This window comes from Ctenopharyngodon idella, chromosome 16 (genome assembly GCF_019924925.1).
Source record: "Ctenopharyngodon idella isolate HZGC_01 chromosome 16, HZGC01, whole genome shotgun sequence".
NCBI classification, from domain to species: Eukaryota; Metazoa; Chordata; class Actinopteri; order Cypriniformes; family Xenocyprididae; genus Ctenopharyngodon; species Ctenopharyngodon idella.
Window position 1 is genome coordinate 29,464,872 of NC_067235.1, and position 18,712 is coordinate 29,483,583.

Here is an 18,712-nt window from a genome sequence, read left to right on the forward strand (position 1 = left end):
TAACAGCTCAACCCCATAGGAAACAGGAAATGAGTGGGTAAATTTTTTTTGAAAAACATCCTCAAACGGTCCTGCATTGATATCAATGTTTTAGACAGAAGTATTAATATACATATATACATGTATTTTTAATATCTGAATATTAACAATATTCATAGTTTGTGTATATATATATTTTGTACATATATACAAATATTTTTTATTTTTTGTTTAATTATTTGTTTTTGTAAAAAAAAAATTAAAAAAATGGTTTCCATCTATAAACAGATGTCAGAATATTCTATCCATATTCTCCAAACAACAATGCAGAATGATGAAAAAAAAAAATTGATAGAGTCTCATAATAATAATAATAATAAAATTACTTCTCCAAAGAACCACAAATTGTTTCATAGAAATAATGTGCCTGTTAAAGGGTTATGATAAATAAATAATTAATGAACTTGATGATTACCAAACTTCTTTTTCTTTATAGATTTGATATTTTAACTTCTGATTTTTAATTTAACTTTTGACTTATCTAATTTATCACATGAACTTCATTTTTGTGGATTTTTATGCAATTTTATGTTTAATTATGGTTATAAAGATGAAAGAAATTAAATAAATAGTTCATAAATAAAAGGAAAGTACATGGACTAATACTTACAGAGCAGGAGAAAACCAGTGCAGCGATGCCCAGAGGTAAGCAGCAGCACAGCATGGTAAAGATGGAATAGCACATGTAATCTGGCTGTGGACTGGCCAGTGGAGCAGCGGTCACAAAAACTGTAGGCTGCACGGTGACCACGGATTGCCCTGGATATGGCCCTTGGGCATAGGGGCCCGGGGGAACTGGCTGGCTTGGAAAGGAGGGAGGGTATCCAGCAGGATTGTCCTGGTATGCCGGTGGTGGTGATGTAGGCTGCAGCATCCCTGATTTCTCGAATGAATTCCAGGCACCTTGGGGCTGATTGCTGGGATCCATTTGTCTGATTATTGGCTTTTGATTTTGATTGTAATTTCCTTTTCTTGTGCTCTGCACAGACGTATGTATTGCTGTATGAACAGCAGCAGCAAATGGGAGGCGAGTTGTAGGTTGTGACACGAACTTTGGCACTGTTCTCATCATACTGTGTGACTGCAGGAGCCACCCTGTGGTTTCACAATGTTGTTTAGAGTTGTTTTTATGGTGTTAATTTTCCAGTGTTGAAAAGTGTTGATTCTGGTGTTGATTTGAAGGACACCAACACTTACAGTGTAAACCAGTGTTCAGAGTCAGTGTTATTTCAGCAAGTTGACTAATTGACACTGGAGATGAGTTGATCCTATTTCCGGTCGTTGCACAATATTTCCGTTTGGATTAATGGCGGACGAGCACGAGGAGCGGACAGTGCTCAAACAGGTATAATATATTCTTTTACCACTTAATTCTATAATTTTTCATATTTATTTTACATTTCTCAACATTTCTAAGTTCCACAACATTGTTGGAGTGCTAACGTTATTTCTGATTTGATTGCATGGCAGACCGCGCTGATACGAGCCACGAGGCCAGTTTGCAAACTAAGGTAAGACTATTTAATGCTGATTAATTTGCACATTTGACGTGAATATTTTAGACTTTGGACTAAAAAATAGACAATATTTTCTATGATTCATGTAACTGTTTAATGCGTTGAAACAAATGAACGTAAATGACGCAGCATTTATTTACCTCCTGGGGCTCTAACGTTAGTTGTTTGTGCTGGCAAATTTAGGCAATAATATGCCCTTTGTCTCATATTTTAGGACAGCTGTGCATTATTTTCCACAGTCTCGGTCCGTGTAAGTGCAGCATTGTTAGGCGCGAATCTGCACCCCGCGCTCGAATTCTAGTGAAACCGTGTCGCGGTTATACTAACCTTACATTTCTGGCCACGTATGAAAAGACCCGTTCCAGAACCAGAAATAGGGACTTTAAGCAACAGCTGTTGATGGAACTGCAACAGTGACCGGAAGTAAACTGTCAACTGCCGTAGCTAAAGAACGCAAAAATCGCTAAGCAACAACAAAGAGGACGGCATAACGGATCATTTCATCATTTGACATAGTAAAAAAGAAATTACATTTAAATAAAAGCAAGAGAATGGTTGCTTTTGGCATTAAATGACATACAGATACAATTAAAATACCACATAACCATAAAACATAACATTTACTTATCTAATCTGTCACGTATTATCGACTACGGCAAATTGGCTACTCTCCCGTAGTAGACGGTTACAGTAGAATGTCAAGAAGTTTCAGCAGCTGCTGCTTAAAGTCCCTAATGTGTCTAATGTGCACGCTTCATTTGCAATCATTTGTTACTGTAGTATTTTGCAATCTCACATTAATATATAATTTGTGAGATGACAAATTGAGCTTCTGACTGCATCTGTTCGCTGGACTTTATTTAAAATTAACTATTTACATTTTTCTTGACCAACAGCTGTCGTCATGCTGGTGAAAGTTCAATATCACGGTGCATTCCAAGATTTTCTAAATGAAGGTAAGTGCTGTGGCTTTGACAATAACTAATTAAAGCCAGTCATATAGCAACCATGCTTAAAGTCCACAGGGCTTGTTTCCAGCTTTGCTATTTGAGTTTGAAAAAAAAAAAACATTTTCTGTATTTATGATGGACACAAATTGAAGTCATCAAAATTTAAACTTAAGATGTCTGGTGCTGGTAATCCTGATGGTATTTGGTATTTGAAACTATGTATTGTGAAGGACAAAAAAAAAAAAAAAAAAAGCTACACAAATAAATGTGAATTGAATTGTAAATATTAATGCTTTAATGTTTTAACACTTCAGGCGTTCTTTTAAGGTCTCCATCATATGGTGTAAATGTTTTATCTTTAGCCCTGTATAAATTAAGACTTTTATAGACATGAAACATTAAATTGTTTTGTTTTTCTCTCTTAGTCACACACAAGATCCTCAGCCCCCACCACATGTACTTATTCTTTGTCGGACCATCAGCAGCGCAAAACCAGCAAACAAAGGCCAGCGACAGATTTAGCATAGATGTGATGGCAAACAGGTATGCATGCGTGTTGTTTTTCACAATTCATTTATCTGTAATAATTTCCTTCCATCATTTTACTAGTCTCAAGTTGTAGCCCGTAATGTTGTCATGTTTAATCAGGTTGTCCATGACGCCAAGAAAAAATAATCCAGTGACGAGAAAGAAGACAGACTTGTGCACTTCCATAAGGTAAAACTCGCAATACTGTTGCGATGTCATTGTGAACTTTGAAATTATGGTTATGGTTGTAAACTTGTCTCTTCAGAAAATTTGGACTACAGTGCCAAACTTCGTATGGATTAGTTTTACAATCCCTTTATGAACCTTTTGAAGCATCAAATGGACAAATCTTTCAGTATTTTCACTTGTATTTAAAAGATGAACAAAAGTCTTACGGGAGTGGAACAACATTATTTTGGGTGAACTATCCCTTAAAGCACAATTCTTATCAAACATTACTAGTACTGAGTTTTATGCATTCATCTTTGCAAATATTTTATTTTTTTCCGTCTCGTTTAATGTAATTTTTGTTTTTGCTGTTTACAGTCCTGCACCTGCACCAGTATTGAAGGCCATCTCAGTCGGAGGGAGGACCACCAGCCATTCCTATTGGTATTGAAAAGGATCAAGGGCAGGATCGACATTCTTTGTGGTTGAAGAAGCACCTCATCTCTTCTGAAGGAACCAGCTCCTTGAGTGCTATCGAACTTAAAGTCTACTGTTTCTACCTGCTATGTAGGTCCTTTTATCTTTATCTTCCTGCTACACTCAACAACACTGATGTTGGTCTTACCAGTGAGTCTCACAAAGTAAAGAAATTGCATGGGAAGCATTGACAAACTTTTGACCACATTTTTTCGGAGCATTTTGTATTTAAAGTACAGATATTGGAAGTAGAGAGTACGTTTAACCGCTAACATTTTGAAGTTCTACAGGTCTTTTGTCCTGCAGAGTTCACATGGGTGAATTTGATGAAGAATTTGTTTCAACTGTTATGTCTAAGACGTGTCATTGTTGAAAATAAAGGTTCAAACTGATACAACGTATTGGCTGTTATTTAATGCACACATTGTGTTTATAGTTCAACTGAATACAGATTACATTTAATGACAAATCAGGGTTTGTATGAACGCGATATTAGTGTGGAAAGAACTCTCTTGGTGTTTACACATCTAGTGTAGTTTTAATGCTAGCAGTGTAGTTTTAACACTAGCAGTGTAAATGAGGGGGGAAAACACCAATAATTGTGGTAATTATGAACACTCACAGTGTTGTTTTAACTCCATACAAGTGTTAAAAAAGTAACTCTATTTAAAGTGTTAGTTTAACTCTATTTAGTGTGGACCTATATAAACCCCGAAAAAGTCTTAATTTTGACACTGTGAGTGTGAATTCAACACTTTAAAATTTGCTGTGAGAGGATCAGTTGGATTATTTCATCACAACGGTGCACATTTTTTGGACCTTGTGACAGTGAATCTTCTTTTAAAATCGGTTTCCTCATCTATCCTGTCAGCAGTCCACGTCTAGATTCAAAACAAGGTTATAAACTAAACTCTATTATAGAGGGAAAAAAAACATGCCAAGTGTCCCACTACTGGAACACTGACAGCTAGGCTATGACCAAAACTATGTTTGAAATGTTTAATTTGTATGTTCTCACAACACAGTGCGTGCCATCAGTCTATCAGTGTTGTCATTTTACTGTATGCATGTGTTTTAATTACATGAATACATTAGCCAGACCAATACTGACTCATTCCCTATAGATGCTCATTGTGAATTCAAAATAAAAAGTACCTCCAAACATAACCTCCAAACATAATCCACAAATATAAACATTCACTACCAGAATAATACATTTAACACTGCAATTTTATCACACATAAAACATGGGTACCCCTATTAACATTACACAATGGTTTGGCCGGCTTCCGGTGCACTGCGCCGGTGCGGCGCGGTCAGTGATGTCCTAACCAATCGCCGCTCGATTGCTCTGTTTGGCCGACGCAGCGTCTCACACTGGAACGCCGACCATCGCATGCCCAATTAAACACACTAAAACAAGGACAGGACAAGACAATACATCCAACAACGTGCAGTGTAAGTGTGTGAAATGTCCAGGGTTATGAATACTGACGGAGGGGCAAAGAAATAATGTCAACATGTCCGTGTGCCATCGGGACTGCGTGTGCACCCGCGCCGCCGATAGCAGCAACAGTGGGAGGGGAAATGAGTGTGGACCATTACAAAGGTTAGTATTACTGTGTGAGTGCATGTGTATGTGTGCCAGTGTTGCCCAGCGGTGACAATTAGGTCAGCTTTGTCACACCAAATAAATGAATAAGTAAAATATTAAATGTGTTTGTTCAATTATCTTTATGGTTATATTTAAGGACACCTTCTGGTATAATATCTCTGACAATTATGGAGATCTCTGTTATCCAACGTGAATGATAATAAAGATGATGAAGCCTACGCTAAGACTAGCATTGGCAAAGGTGCTATTCTGCAGTTTGTCTGTGCTATTTGTTGGTCTCTGAAAGTTCTGAGGTTACATTAGTCTATTCATGCCTCGTGCAAAAACACATGTCTGGAACATCTCTAACTTCTAACCTCAAACCACAATTTCCAGTCAGCAAGAGATGTAGAATGTCACCATTAATGTTTCCATTCATTACGCATTGGTTTAAACAATACGACTCGCTAACACAATGTCCTAGATTCTATAAAGAAAAATAATTTCAGATTTTTCTTTTTTACTTGACTAAAACTAAAAACTAAACTAAAAAGAGAACTTAAAACTATTTTTTTTTTTTTAAATTTATCTTATTAATATTCACAATTAAGTCTGTTTTGTATTTTGCTTAATGTATTTATGTTTTTCATACATTATTTCTTTTGAGACAGTGAGAAACAAACAATTACAATTTAAAATATTTAAGGATGAGGCCTCCGGCTCAGGTTAGAATACCTGCTTGGGATCTAACGGTAGTATTAGAAGGGTTATCCCCTGCACCATTTGAGCCCTTGGACTCTGCATCGGACAAGTGCTTAGCCTTAAAAATGGCTTTTTTTTTGCTGGCAGTGACGTCCCTCAAGACAGTTGGGGACCTTCAGGCCTTGTCTGTTGCTTCTTCCTGTTTGGAATTTGCTCCAGGTGGAGTAAAGGCTATTCTTTACCCTAGGCCGAGGTATGTACCTAACGTACCCACTAATGTGGCCCTGGCCGGTAGTCCTTCAGGCTTTTCATCCTCCTCATGTGTCGGCCGATCAAGAGAAGCTGAGGGTACTTTGCCCAGTTAGGGCCCTTGAGACTTATGTCAAGAAGACGTCTCAGTGGAGAAAATCTGACCAGCTATTGGTATGCTTCGGGCCCCCTAAGAAGGGTTGCCCAGCTACTAAACAAACTGTTAGTCGTTGGATTGTCAAGGCAATTTCCATGTCTTATGAGGTGAATGGGCTGCCTTCACCACTATCAGTCAGAGCTCACTCCACTCGAAGTATGGCATCTTCGAAAGCGCTATTGTCGGGGGCTTCCCTCCATGACACATGCAATTCTGAGGGGTGGTCTTCCCCACATACTTTAACAGGTTTTATAGCCTGGACTTCCCAGACACTCCTGGGGCCCAAGCTCTTATGTCCTGAGTTGTGCCTTATTTCACACTGAGACAGGCATTCCGTCAGCATGGCAAAGTGGGCATTTCGTTCCCCAAAGTGTCATCACTGACGCAGCGCAAGTTCCCTCGAAAGGGAACGTCTCAGGTTACCCATGTAACCATAGTTCCCTGAGAAAAAAACGAGATGCTGCGACCTTTTGCCATACTTCCTACATGCCTGGGAGCGGCTTGCTTCAGTCGAACAGAAGGCTGACAACAGCTGTGAGACCGTCTCCTTTATAGCTACTGCTTTTCGCCGGCACATGTCACGGGATGACGTTGCACCAATCAGGATTGGACTAAGTTGCACATGGCTTCAGACGCAGTCACGCTGAAGGCGTTCCCCAAAGTGTCATCACTGACGCAGCATCTCGTTCACTTCTCAGGGAACCATGGTTACATGGGTAACCTGAGATGATTTTCAGCATCATTACTCCAGTTTTCAGTGTCACATGATCCTTCAGAAATAATATGCTGATTTACTGCTCAGGTAACATTTCTTATTATCAAAGTTTTTGCATAATAGACTTTTATTCAAAAATATTAAAACATTGTAACATAATTTGTTTCTATGACTGCTAATCACCTACACCTGTCCCTCATCATCAGCCCCTTGTTAGCCTTTGTGTATTTAAACCACAGCATTTCTTGTGTTCCTTGTCTAGTCTTGTTCTTACATGGATATTTGGTGCACTCATTCTCTTCCTGGATCTCATGTTTGATTAGCTTATGTTTATTTTTGTAAATAAAACTCACTGCATTTGGATCCAGCTCTTCTTTGTTTTTGAGTTCACCCTGTATTACACATGTGAATGTACAAATTGTATGTAAAAAAACAGCACAGCTGCACACAAGATATTTAAGTAAAAAAACAAAAAAAACATAGTAACAAGTAAAGGGGAAAAAAAATATTAAAAAATGGATTGTCAATTGGTTGGTCTTATAGTTAAAATAAGATGACAGACTCATTTGCACTAAGAATATATTCCTGTTATTAATTACTGAAAATGTAATTCACTAATTAAGAAAATAAGAAACAAAGCACTGTTCATTTGTAATAAATTTAGGCCAGTCAAAGCTTTCAATGTTTTAAGCATAATAATAATCATAAACATAACAATAATCAGCATATGTTTTAAGTATAATGATACATTGACTAAATAACATTTAAAAGGAAGAAATACAAATCTGTTTGTAATCTGCATCCAAACATGACAGCTGTAACCGCTGTTAGCTCTAAATTTTCACAAAGTGTAAGATAATATACAATACAATGAAGACAAGCCCAAGAGTAACGCCGACATGATTCAGGGTGCGTGCCGTTTTGGAGTTCTTCTCTGCTAATGCTTGCTGTCCTGAGTAGTTGGCATTTTGAGTCTGTGAAAACAATTGTGAAACAATGTTATTCACTTCGGGTTTCATTCTGAATAGTGGGTGCAGGACACTATAGTTCATTTATGTAAGTGAGGATAGCAAAATAAAGTAAACTGACATATTATACCCCAAAATTCTTCATACAGTCACTACCAGTAAAACTGAAAAACATTTGCAACCAAAAATTATTCAGACTTTGACCTGACCATGTTTTGCTTAAGTGTTATCTGACATAATTAAGATTAATTTTTTTCTGACACAGTTTAACTCTGAGATCTTGTCATATTTTATTACCATTTTTTTTAAACTATAGTGAATAAACTGTATTAATGAATGAAATGTTCAAGGTGTCTGAATACATTTTGGTTTGACTGTATAATGTTTAATTTCCATTTGATGAAATGTTCCCATGTTAAAGATGTATGAAACACTATTTACTGTAACAAGCAACCAAAATTATATTTTTTTATGTTTATAGGTAGTGTAGGCAATTTCAGAGAGGCTAGCAATAGCAAACTATATAGGCAATGACTTTGCAGGCAGTGTTTATGCACGGAGGCACCTCGCGAAACTGATTTCGGACAGACGTCTGAGGCAGTGCAACAGTGAGAACTAAATAAATAATTTCTGCGGTAGTAATTTCTTGCTAGAAATTACATCAGAAGTGGAAAACGTTGGTCAAAAATGTACATTTACACACAAACTGACCAGAAACCACAACTTTCAGAGGCCATCTTTCTTTAGCTCAAATGTCACTGAATGGAACGCACAGGATTACGGGATATCAAAGGCAGCGAAGGATACATCAATGCTGCCTTCAAAAATCGATCAGATGAAGGTATCTCAGGAGACAGGAAGTGAAGCTAACATTGGATTCGGACGTGCCTTGATGATTTCTATCTTGGAATGCATCCTCAGAAGGCAGCATTTTTATGTTTTCGGATGCAGCCAGAGTCTGCAAAGCGTCACGAGACGAGAGACGGCGTTAAATTACCTCATGTCTCAAAGCACATAACATTAAAATAATAGTGAACATAAACAACTTACAGAGCTCTTACTTGTACCACCTGACTGCTGCAGATTAATTTTGGCGTTGACAGTGTTGACATTGAAATGCATAAATCCGTGTCTGAGGACGTGAACAGCTCAGAGTAGAATGTCACGGCATAAGCATAAGCTTGTTTTTTGGTTCAGGAGGAACTGTAAAAGGTCGGCTGATATTTGTCAACTCTGTATAGCCTTACGGAAGATGATGTGTGATGTCTGCATGAGCAGCTGCGTGGAGGTATGGAAATACATATGTTGACAGGCATCATTGCATTTGGACCGAATGCAAAGATTGGCCAAAGATTTTTTGGTCCTGAGACTACCACAGAAGATGTATGTATCTACATTCTGAGTTGTTTACTTTGGAAGATTAATTTTTCCAAAGGAATGTATCAGTACTGAACTTACTTAAGCTGGTCAATGACACCATTTTCTTCTAGAGCTGCTGTGCAGCCAACATTAATTGCCAGTTATCACCGTAAAGCTGCTTTGACACAATCTGCATTGTAAAAAAGTGCTATATAAATAAAGGTGACTTGACATGACTTGACGTGAAATTTGACTTGTTCTAGCTGCTTTGCCAGGCATTATTGCGCCGAAAGATTGTCAATAGAGGCATACAGTATCTGCTGTTTGCCATGAGTTTTAGCCCTGTTCAAACACACATGAACCAACTAATCAAGCTCTTCAGATAAACTTGAAAATTCAACAGTGAAGTTCATCCAAAATCACATTTTTTAGTGAACTTCATCTGTGTTGAAAATGATTGGCCATTGAAATTATTTATACTGGACTACAACAGTAAAATAACTAACATAATAAAGTAGTTTTTTTTTTCTTTTTTTTTTTTTTTTCTTAAAAGTATGTTGCTGTTGAGGGAATCTCCAGTGCCACACCTGTTTCTCTAAAACTGAATGTCATTTATAGGAAGCCAAAAAACAGGATTAACGAGCAGAGCATGGTAGATTTTTTTTTTTTTTTTTTTTTTTTTAGAAAATATTTAAGTGAACTCAACCTGATGGAATTTATGGAGATATTATAAGTGCTGTATGTCAAGCACATAAAATTAGATTATTCAAAAATACACCATTTTTAATCATTTGAGTAATGAATCACTCTTAATGTGGGATGTGTGTTTTTCTAACAGATCAACCCCATAGAAAACATTTTTGACGAGTGGGTAAATATTTTTTGAAAAACATGATCAAATGGTCCTGCATTGATATCAATGATTTAAGTATTAATATACATAATAATATTAACAATATTCATAGTTTGTGTGTATATATATTTTGTACATATAAACAAACATTTTTTATTTATTATTGTTTTTGTAAAATAAATATATATATATATATATATAAATCAACACAAAAATTGTTTCATAGAAATAATGTGCTTGTTAAAGGGTTATGATAAATAAATAATTAACAAAGTTGATGATTACCAAACTTCTTTCTCTTTATAGATTTTATATTTTACTAAGCACTGAAATGTAAACCATTGTAAAGACATGCTTACATTTTTTGACTTCTCTAATTTATCACATGAACTTCATTTTTGTGGATTTTTATGCAATTTTATGTTTAATTATGCATATAAAGATGAAAGAAATTAAATAAATAGTTAAATAAAAGGAAAGTACATGGACTAATACTTACAGAGCAGGAGAAAACCAGTGCAGCGATGCCCAGAGGAAAGCAGCAGCACAGCATGGTAAAGATGGAATAGCACATGTAATCTGGCTGTGGACTGGCCAGTGGAGCAGCGGTCACAAAAACTGTAGGCTGCACGGCGACCACAGATTGCCCTGGATATGGCCCTTGGGCGTAGGGGCCCGGGGGAACTGGCTGGCTTGGAACGGAGGGAGGGTACCCAGCAGGATTGTCCTGGTATGCTGGTGGTGGGGATGTAGGCTGCAGCATCCCTGATTTCTCAGATGAATTCCAGGCACCTGGGGGTTGATTGTTGAGATCCATTTGTCTGATTATTGGCTTTTGATTTTGGTTGTAATTTCCCTTTGTCCTTGTGCTCTGTAGAGATGTATGTATTGCTGTTCTCTGGTTCAGACTATCATATACCTTGGCGATGTGGGCAGCGGCAAATGGGAGGCGAGTTGTAGGTTGTAGGGAGTGACAAGAACTTTCTCACTGTTCCCATCATACTGTGTGACTGCAGGAGCCACCTTGTGGTTTCACAATGACCCTGATGAGAGACATGAAATATCAGGAGGATCAGTTGGGTTATTTCATCACAACTGAGCACATTTTTTTCCTTATCTCTCCTGTCAGCAGTCCACGTCAAGATTCAAAACAACATTATAAACTAAACCTTCCACTGTTTTAGAAGAAAAAGTACTTTTAATTAATCGAAAAAGCATTAGAAAAGCATATAAATAAAATACAAATTTACTGAACTAAACATTTTTTTCTTTTATACAAAATATATATTTTACAAAATAATTTGGACACTAAAATTGCTAGAGAAATCAAAGCTATGTGACTAACCAAGTTGTGTTCATAATTTGAAGTTGATATCACAAAAATGGAGCCCGCTAAAAGGATTTAAAGCACCGCTTCCAGGGTAGGGCAATGTCCGATTTCAAAAACTTATATTACTTGATGAATTTTGAGTGTTTAAGCTTTCAAATGATGCCTAATTTATGATGATTACTAATATGTTATAGAAGGAAAAAAAAAAAAAAAAAAAACGTGCCAAGTGTCCCACTACTGGAACACTGACAATTAGGCTATGACCATAACTATATTTCAAATATTTAATTTGTAGGTTCTCTCAACACAGTGCGTGCCATCAGTCTATCAGTGTTGTCATGATGTCATTTTTCTGCATGCATGTGTTTTATTGACATGAATACATTAGCCAGACCGATTAATACTGACTGATTCCCTATAGATGACCTGTAGAAAAAACCTCTTAAAAAAATGTAAAATTAAAGTAAAATATCTTAATTTAAACAACGAACAGAACGAACACGGCGCCAGTTCCGTTTTTTCCGTAAGTAGAATAGGGAAGGCGTAGGACATACAGTGTGAGCTTTTTGAAGAATACGGAAAGCGGAAGCACGTGCAAGGCGATCATTTGTGTTTATAAAGCATATACATTTGTATTTTTTTAGAAAATGACCGATCGTTTTGCTAGATAAGACCCTTATTTCTCGTCTGGTATCGTTTAAAGCCCTTTGAAACTGCACTGAAACTGTCATTTTGACCTTCAACCGTTTGGAGAGACCATTGAAGTCCACTATAAGGAGAATAATCCTGGAATGTTTTCATCAAAAACCTTAATTTCTTTTTGACCGAAGAAAGAAAGACATGAACATCTTGGATGACATGGGGGTGAGTAAATTATCAGCAAAATTTTATTTGAAAGTGGACTAATCCTTTAAACTACGCCAGAGCGTGTACACACCTCACGCACAGGATGCCGTGTGCAAGGCAGTTGGACATAGTGGTGTATTAGAGGTAAAAAATTATATAAATACTGTTCGGTTTCTCGCACAAACAGATCGTTTTGTGTCTTAGGACATCAATGTGTCGTCACGAACCACAGGGTTTAATTTGGATTTGTCTGTGCATGTTTTTTTGACTCTTATAGATCGTGTTCCCATTGACATGCATTATACGACTGACAGACTGCAACGGTTGGAGTTAAAAATCATCATTTGTGTTCTACTGAAGAAACAGTCACCTGCATCTTGGATGCCCTGGGGGTAAGCAGATAAACATCAAATTTTCATTTTTGGGTGAACTATCCCTTTAAGCCCTATGTTTAGTAAATTTTGTGTAAGTTTCCACTGTTCCATAGGCAATGGGGATTGTCTATACATTCCATTTTTAAATAGAAGCCACATGCTCCTCTGGTAATGTGATTCTTTGGGTCAGCAGTGTATAAAGCTCAAACTTTTTGTCAAGAGGGGCAGAGAAGGCTGGAGAAAGCTGTGTATGTGAACATCTCTCCAGTAAACAGTCTTTCTCTCCCATGCTGACATATATATATGTATATATATATATATATATATATGTATAAAAGAGATCTCTTGGCAAAATAACTGGTGTCCGGTCCCGTGAATTAAACAACAATGGGAAAACTACTCATGCTGTATTTGCATTGTTTTAGGGCAAGGGTAGCGGGTTAGTCCTGCCTCACAAAATATGCTATCCATGGTGGCAGCACAAAGGTATTTCCTTTCTGAAGACCGTAATTTGCGAGTGGGACCACTTTTTGGCAGGGTCGATATTGTCCCTACTACTTTTTGAAACATCTCGCAGCACGATGTGTCTAATACAGAGGAAACACCTCTAGTTGATTAGCAATTCCTTCGTTTGTGTTAAATAATAGGCAATCTGGCACTGGAATGTGGTGTTTTTAAAATCAAGCTGAGCGTTCATTGCCGCTGTTATCAGTGGCACAACAGTGTTCTCTTGGCTCTTGTGCACTTCACACAGACAAGTGCTTCAATCTTTCACTTAATGCTGGTGCGGAGACTCTCTATTCATTCCAGTGAAATCCCAAAACAAAATGCACACAAACCTGTCCCTGATATACAATCACTGATGAGCATCTTTGGTAAAAAATAAAAAGATAATAAACTATACAAGGGCGTATTAGAACCCAGCGTTTCTATAGCCATATAAATATACAGAGTTACCGCAAAAATGGAAGTTCAAACACAAAATTCTAAAGCATGCTTGTTTCTCTGGTGATTTTACGATAAACAGCTGAGAGAGCCACCAGGGGGCACTCCATCACAGACTATGGTTACTCCCTCATGAACTTCATTGCCCATAATCCTCTGCCTGTTTCATCATCACTCATTGCCCTCAGCTGTTGCTTATGATCTCATTACTCCTGGCTATATAAAGCCTTGTTCACTCACTCTCTCTTTGCAATGTCTTAATTGTTAGACTGCAATTCAGAGCCTTTGTATTCCTGTTTCTACTGTGTCTTGGTTTTTGGTTTGTTTCATTGCTTTGAATCAATTGATCCAATTGCTTCGCAAAATGATTCATTGTTTCGAAGCGTTCAAAACACCACACGCTGGTGACCCCTGCTGGTCAGGAAAGTCCAAATGCAACAAAAACTCAGGCCAAACATGCATAAAAAGAGCTTTTATAAATCCATTGCAAATGTTTTATTGTAAGTATAATCTATCAAATGCAATGAAGTAATCATCTAATACCATTAAATATTAAGTGTCTGTATAATATGTATGCTTTTATCAATTTTCAGGGCTTGTTTTGTTTATTCTATGGATGGGTCAGCTAAACAGAGACTATTAACTACTATTATTCCTTTTAATTATACAAATACCTCATTAAGATGTCTACAAATGTGTAAAACTCAGAGATCAGGTAATAGACACTAATACAAACACTTGTTCAATGATTCGCCGCTGGGGGGCGATCTCAGTGAATTCGCATGATTCATGGGTTCACAGAGATCGCCCCCAGCGGTGAATCATTGAAATTTCGAAACGGTTCGAAATAGTTATGACGTAACGAAGCCTCGTTTACTGAAATCACGTGACTTTGGCAGTTTGAAACACGCTCCGAACCAATGATTCAAAACAAATGTTTCGAAAAGGTTTCGAAGCTTCATGAAGCAGTGTTTCGAAATTGCCCATCACTAGTTCTCTGGATTATTTGTTTTTTCTGTGATCTGGACTTAGTCATTGTTTGGACTGCTCACTTGTGTTTGACTTTTGCCCGTTTGACTTTGATTGTGGATTACCCCTCAATAAATGCTGTGCTTGGACCCTCAACCTCCAGTGGCCTGCAGAACTTGGCCCACCAATGTCACTACCATGTCCAGTGATAATGCTTGCCACTCCTGTGCTTTCAGTACCTTTCCATCCTGTGGTTTCCACACCAGAGCCTGTTTACAAGATGGCTGCCATGCTAGAGCCTATTCACAACATGATCGCCATAATAGAACCTCCAGCCAATGTGACCGCCAGAGCTTCCAGCTGCCATGGTCACCATAACAGAGCCTCCAGCCATAATGGACGCTATGCAAGAATCTCCAGCCATCATGGGTGTTACAGCAGAGCCTTCAGCCGTCAGCCCGCTCCAGCCTGTGAGTTCGCTCAAGAGCCCACTTCAACCCAAGATTCCTCTCCAGAGTCCACTTCAGTCCATGAGGGCACTCCAGAGTTTGCTCCTGTCCCAGATCCCAGCCTCGTGACGTATGAACTTTCTGTCTGCCTTGATACGACCACGGAGGTCGTCCCTGAGTTTCCTGTTTGCCTTGATGCAAGCATGGAGGTTGTTCCTGAACTACCTGTCTCCCTCAGTGCAATCACAGAGGTTGTACCTGAACTTCCTGTCTGCCTCGATGTGACTGCAGAGGTCGTATATAAACTTCCTGTTTTCCCCAACGCAACCAAAAAGGTCATACATGAACTTCCTATCAACAGAGGTCAACCTGAGGCACCTTGCTGGTCCCATTATGCCCATGGAGGACACCCTCGAGCTACCTGCCTGTTTTGACACGGCCCGTGTGGCCAATGCTAACCTCTCTGTGCTCTGTTTCAGTTTCACCTAATCTGCCGTGGTGGTCTCCAGCATCCGCCCTGGGGGTCTTCAGCTCCGCCGTGGTTGTCATCAGCTCCACCTGCTCAACCTTGGTGGTCCTTAACAATGCCTTGGTGTACCTCAGCCCCAACTGCTCCACCATGGGTGTCTTCAGTCCTATCTGCTCTGCTGATCATTATCTCACTACCCCCGCCTATTTAAGCCTGGTTCACTCACTCTTCGCAATGTCTTGATTGTCTGTTAAACTGCAATTTAGATCCTTTGAATTCCTGTTTCTTCTGTGTCTTGGTTTTTGGTTTGTTTCCCTGTTCTCTGGATTATCTGTTTCACCTGTGATCGAGGCTGCTTTCCAATTTTTATGTCCTTCACTCGCTAACTTCCCTCCGTCTCGTGGACTCGGATGTGTGTCATTGTTTAAGTTGCACGAGTGCCCACTACTGGCGGAACTCGTGCATAAGTTTTAAATGAAACGCACTAAGCCCTTGATCACTTGGAATTCACTATGGAGCTGATTTATTATTTAAACCCATTTTGTACTTATGAATTTGTTTCATGCACCATTCTATATGCTTATAAGTTGTTGGAGAATATATATAAAATCCTATAGGTAGCCTATATGAGCTGTTGGAGAAAAATAAAATTACACAAATGAAACAAAATATCAATAGTAGGCTATAAACTTTGATTGTGAACATAAGTTAGCTACAAGTATTATGCGATTAATTCTTAACATAATATATTATAGACTATTATGTGATTAATTCTCAAAATAATTAATATAGCCTATCATATACTTCAGTAGCGAGTAATCTGCTGTGACATCACAATCAAGTTGAATTGTGGGATACAGAGATGCTTGAAATGTACATCAGAGTAGAGTCGCTCCCTCTGTCAAAATCGAGGGGACGAGGGTCTGTCCATATAAACTTTCCTCGTCCACTTCACAAGTGGAACGCACTTAAAAATTATGGCAGGGATTTCCCAGAGGGGAAGTGCTTAAGGAAGGTTGCGAGTGGGTGCCTAAAGTGACAGTGGAACGCAGCCCTGGACTGTTCACATGTGTTTAACTTTTGCCTGTTTGACTTTGATTGTGGAAAACCCCTCAATAAATGCTACGCTTTGATCCTCAGCCTTTGCATCTCCGAGCAGTACATAACAGACACATAAGGTCCATAGAAGTAAAGAGAACAGAAAATTGCATTGAAAATTGATATGGGTTAATGTAAATGGGTTAGTCTTACAATTTGCTTTAAATTAGATGGTTCAATGCACTAAGAATATATTTCTATTATTATTTACTGAAAATGTAATTCAAAAACGTAGAAAAATAAGAAAAAGTACTGTTTTTCATGAAAAATTTAATTAGCCAATCAAAGCTTTTGTTGTTTTCAACATACCATAACAAACTTTGTTTTAAGTACAATGATACATTGAGCAAATAACATTTATAATGCAGAGAACTCTTTGTAATCTGCACCCAACCATCACAGTTCTATTAGCTTTTACTGTATTTATTCTTAAAAAGCATAAACTTTAAGACAATAAACAAAAAAAGAAATAAAAGGCTAACTACAGCCCAGGCAGGATTCAGGGTGTGTGCTGTTTTGGAGTTCTCCTCTCCTAATGCTTGCTGTCTTGAGTTGTTGGCATTTTGAGTCTGTGAAAAAAATTATGGAATATAATGTTAACCACTTCTGTTCTCATTCTGTATTTCTTTGAGCCAATGGCACATGGGGAAATTCTCAAATGAGGGGGCAAACTCCACTCCGTGGATGTTTTTTCTTATAGTTCAACATATATGATTCATTTCCAGTTGATGGAAGGTTTCCAGGTTAAAGAAACAATATTTATTTTAACAAGCTAACAAAATTGTTTATTTATTAAAACCAAGTCACACCAACATGTCATCAAGTTTATATGTTTTAAACATTTAATTTATTGCAATAAATGCCAATTAATGTTTTTGTCATTAAACTTTTTGTCATTAAATCATGAAGGATGCAGGAAACCTTTCATTTAACTGATCAGAGAGCTCAAAAAATGGTTTGCTCATGGATCTTCAATCTGAGTTGTTTACTTAGTAATTATTCTGGTCATTTCTATCAGTTTGAACGGTTCAGGATGCTTTGCATTATCGCACTGATGGAGTGTCAATAGAGACAAAACATCTGCTATTTGCATTCATTTTAACTTGTTCAAACAACTAATCAAACTTCTAAGTGTGGTCCATCGCTAATCTAAAGTTTTACACACACTTTATGCCCACTTGAATACTTGTTCAAAATGCAAGACAGTCAACAAGTGGTCAAGTGCAAACACTGCAAGTGTGGGTTTTGGGACAGCCCTGTCCAACAATTATTTTTTTTCTTCCATGATTAAGGAGATTTCACTTAACGAAGGAGATTAAACAAAGGTAAGTGGTACGTACAATATAGCCTATTCAATTATTAAGCCATTCAGTAACATTTGTAGCGATAACGTTAACTTCATAACGTTAATTTAACTCTATGAAGTTACCACTTGTTACTTATTATCACTCTCCTGAATGTAATCAGGTTTTTTGGATAACATTTGCTAACATACTTATGTTTTATTATGCACTAAGATAAGCTAGTTTACCCACAATTTGCCCTGGATATGGCACTTGGATGCACTGGCCAGATGCTGCCGGAGCTCCATACTGATGGGCAGGTTGACCTGAAGTGCTGAGATAGCTCTCAGATGGAGGGAATCCAACACTGGTGTACTCTGGAGGATCCTGCTGCAGTGGAAGTAAAATCTGCCCTATTTCTGGATTCTGAGATGACGTTTTGAGATCCATATTTCTCTCTGATTGCGTTTTTTCCTTTGCACCCCTAAAAAAGATCTGTACGTCTGTCTTCAATGTGTAGTCAGGTGGAGATTGATCTGTTGATGCAGGTTCCTCTTTTGGTGACTAGTAGTAGTTGGGTTGTGTTGTACTGTATAGGGAGGAGCGACAAGAATTTTGACACAGATTTATTGTTTACTGTAACTTCTCCAGCTTGACTGCAGATGCCAGCCTG

At 37.9% G+C, this 18,712-nt stretch overlaps 1 protein-coding gene and 3 long non-coding RNA genes across 9 annotated transcripts in view; 2 read left to right on the forward strand and 2 right to left on the reverse strand.

Annotated features, from left to right (window-relative positions):
* The window catches only part of LOC127497021 (uncharacterized), a 43,515-nt gene that overhangs the window by 17,315 nt on the left and 7,488 nt on the right, over window positions 1-18,712 (reverse strand). The window lies entirely within an intron of this gene.
* The window catches only part of LOC127497019 (trafficking regulator of GLUT4 1-like), a 31,239-nt gene that overhangs the window by 8,091 nt on the left and 4,436 nt on the right, over window positions 1-18,712 (reverse strand). Inside the window, exons 1-2 of one of the 6 annotated variants that reach the window (XM_051865101.1) lie at window positions 10,776-11,406; window positions 7,206-8,070 (exon numbers count right to left, since the gene is read on the reverse strand). The exons of 1 other annotated variant lie outside the window; for it this stretch is intronic. In XM_051865101.1, coding sequence (XP_051721061.1) covers window positions 7,930-8,070; window positions 10,776-11,093 — 459 coding nt within the window. In that variant the 5' untranslated portion in view covers window positions 11,094-11,406 and the 3' untranslated portion in view covers window positions 7,206-7,929. Of the gene's footprint in view, window positions 1-649; window positions 1,061-7,205; window positions 8,071-10,775; window positions 11,407-18,712 lie in introns of those variants that run through there. 4 more of the 6 variants (XR_007925415.1, XR_007925419.1, XR_007925417.1 and 1 more) reach the window with 4 other exon arrangements.
* LOC127497023 (uncharacterized) lies at window positions 1,163-4,006 on the forward strand. Its single transcript, XR_007925423.1, has 6 exons — window positions 1,163-1,384; window positions 1,510-1,550; window positions 2,453-2,512; window positions 2,932-3,049; window positions 3,155-3,223; window positions 3,581-4,006. It is a non-coding gene; the product is annotated as an uncharacterized LOC127497023 (long non-coding RNA).
* On the forward strand, window positions 4,736-16,791 carry LOC127497026 (uncharacterized). The gene is made up of 3 exons (XR_007925430.1): window positions 4,736-5,288; window positions 12,730-12,844; window positions 15,669-16,791. It is a non-coding gene; the product is annotated as an uncharacterized LOC127497026 (long non-coding RNA).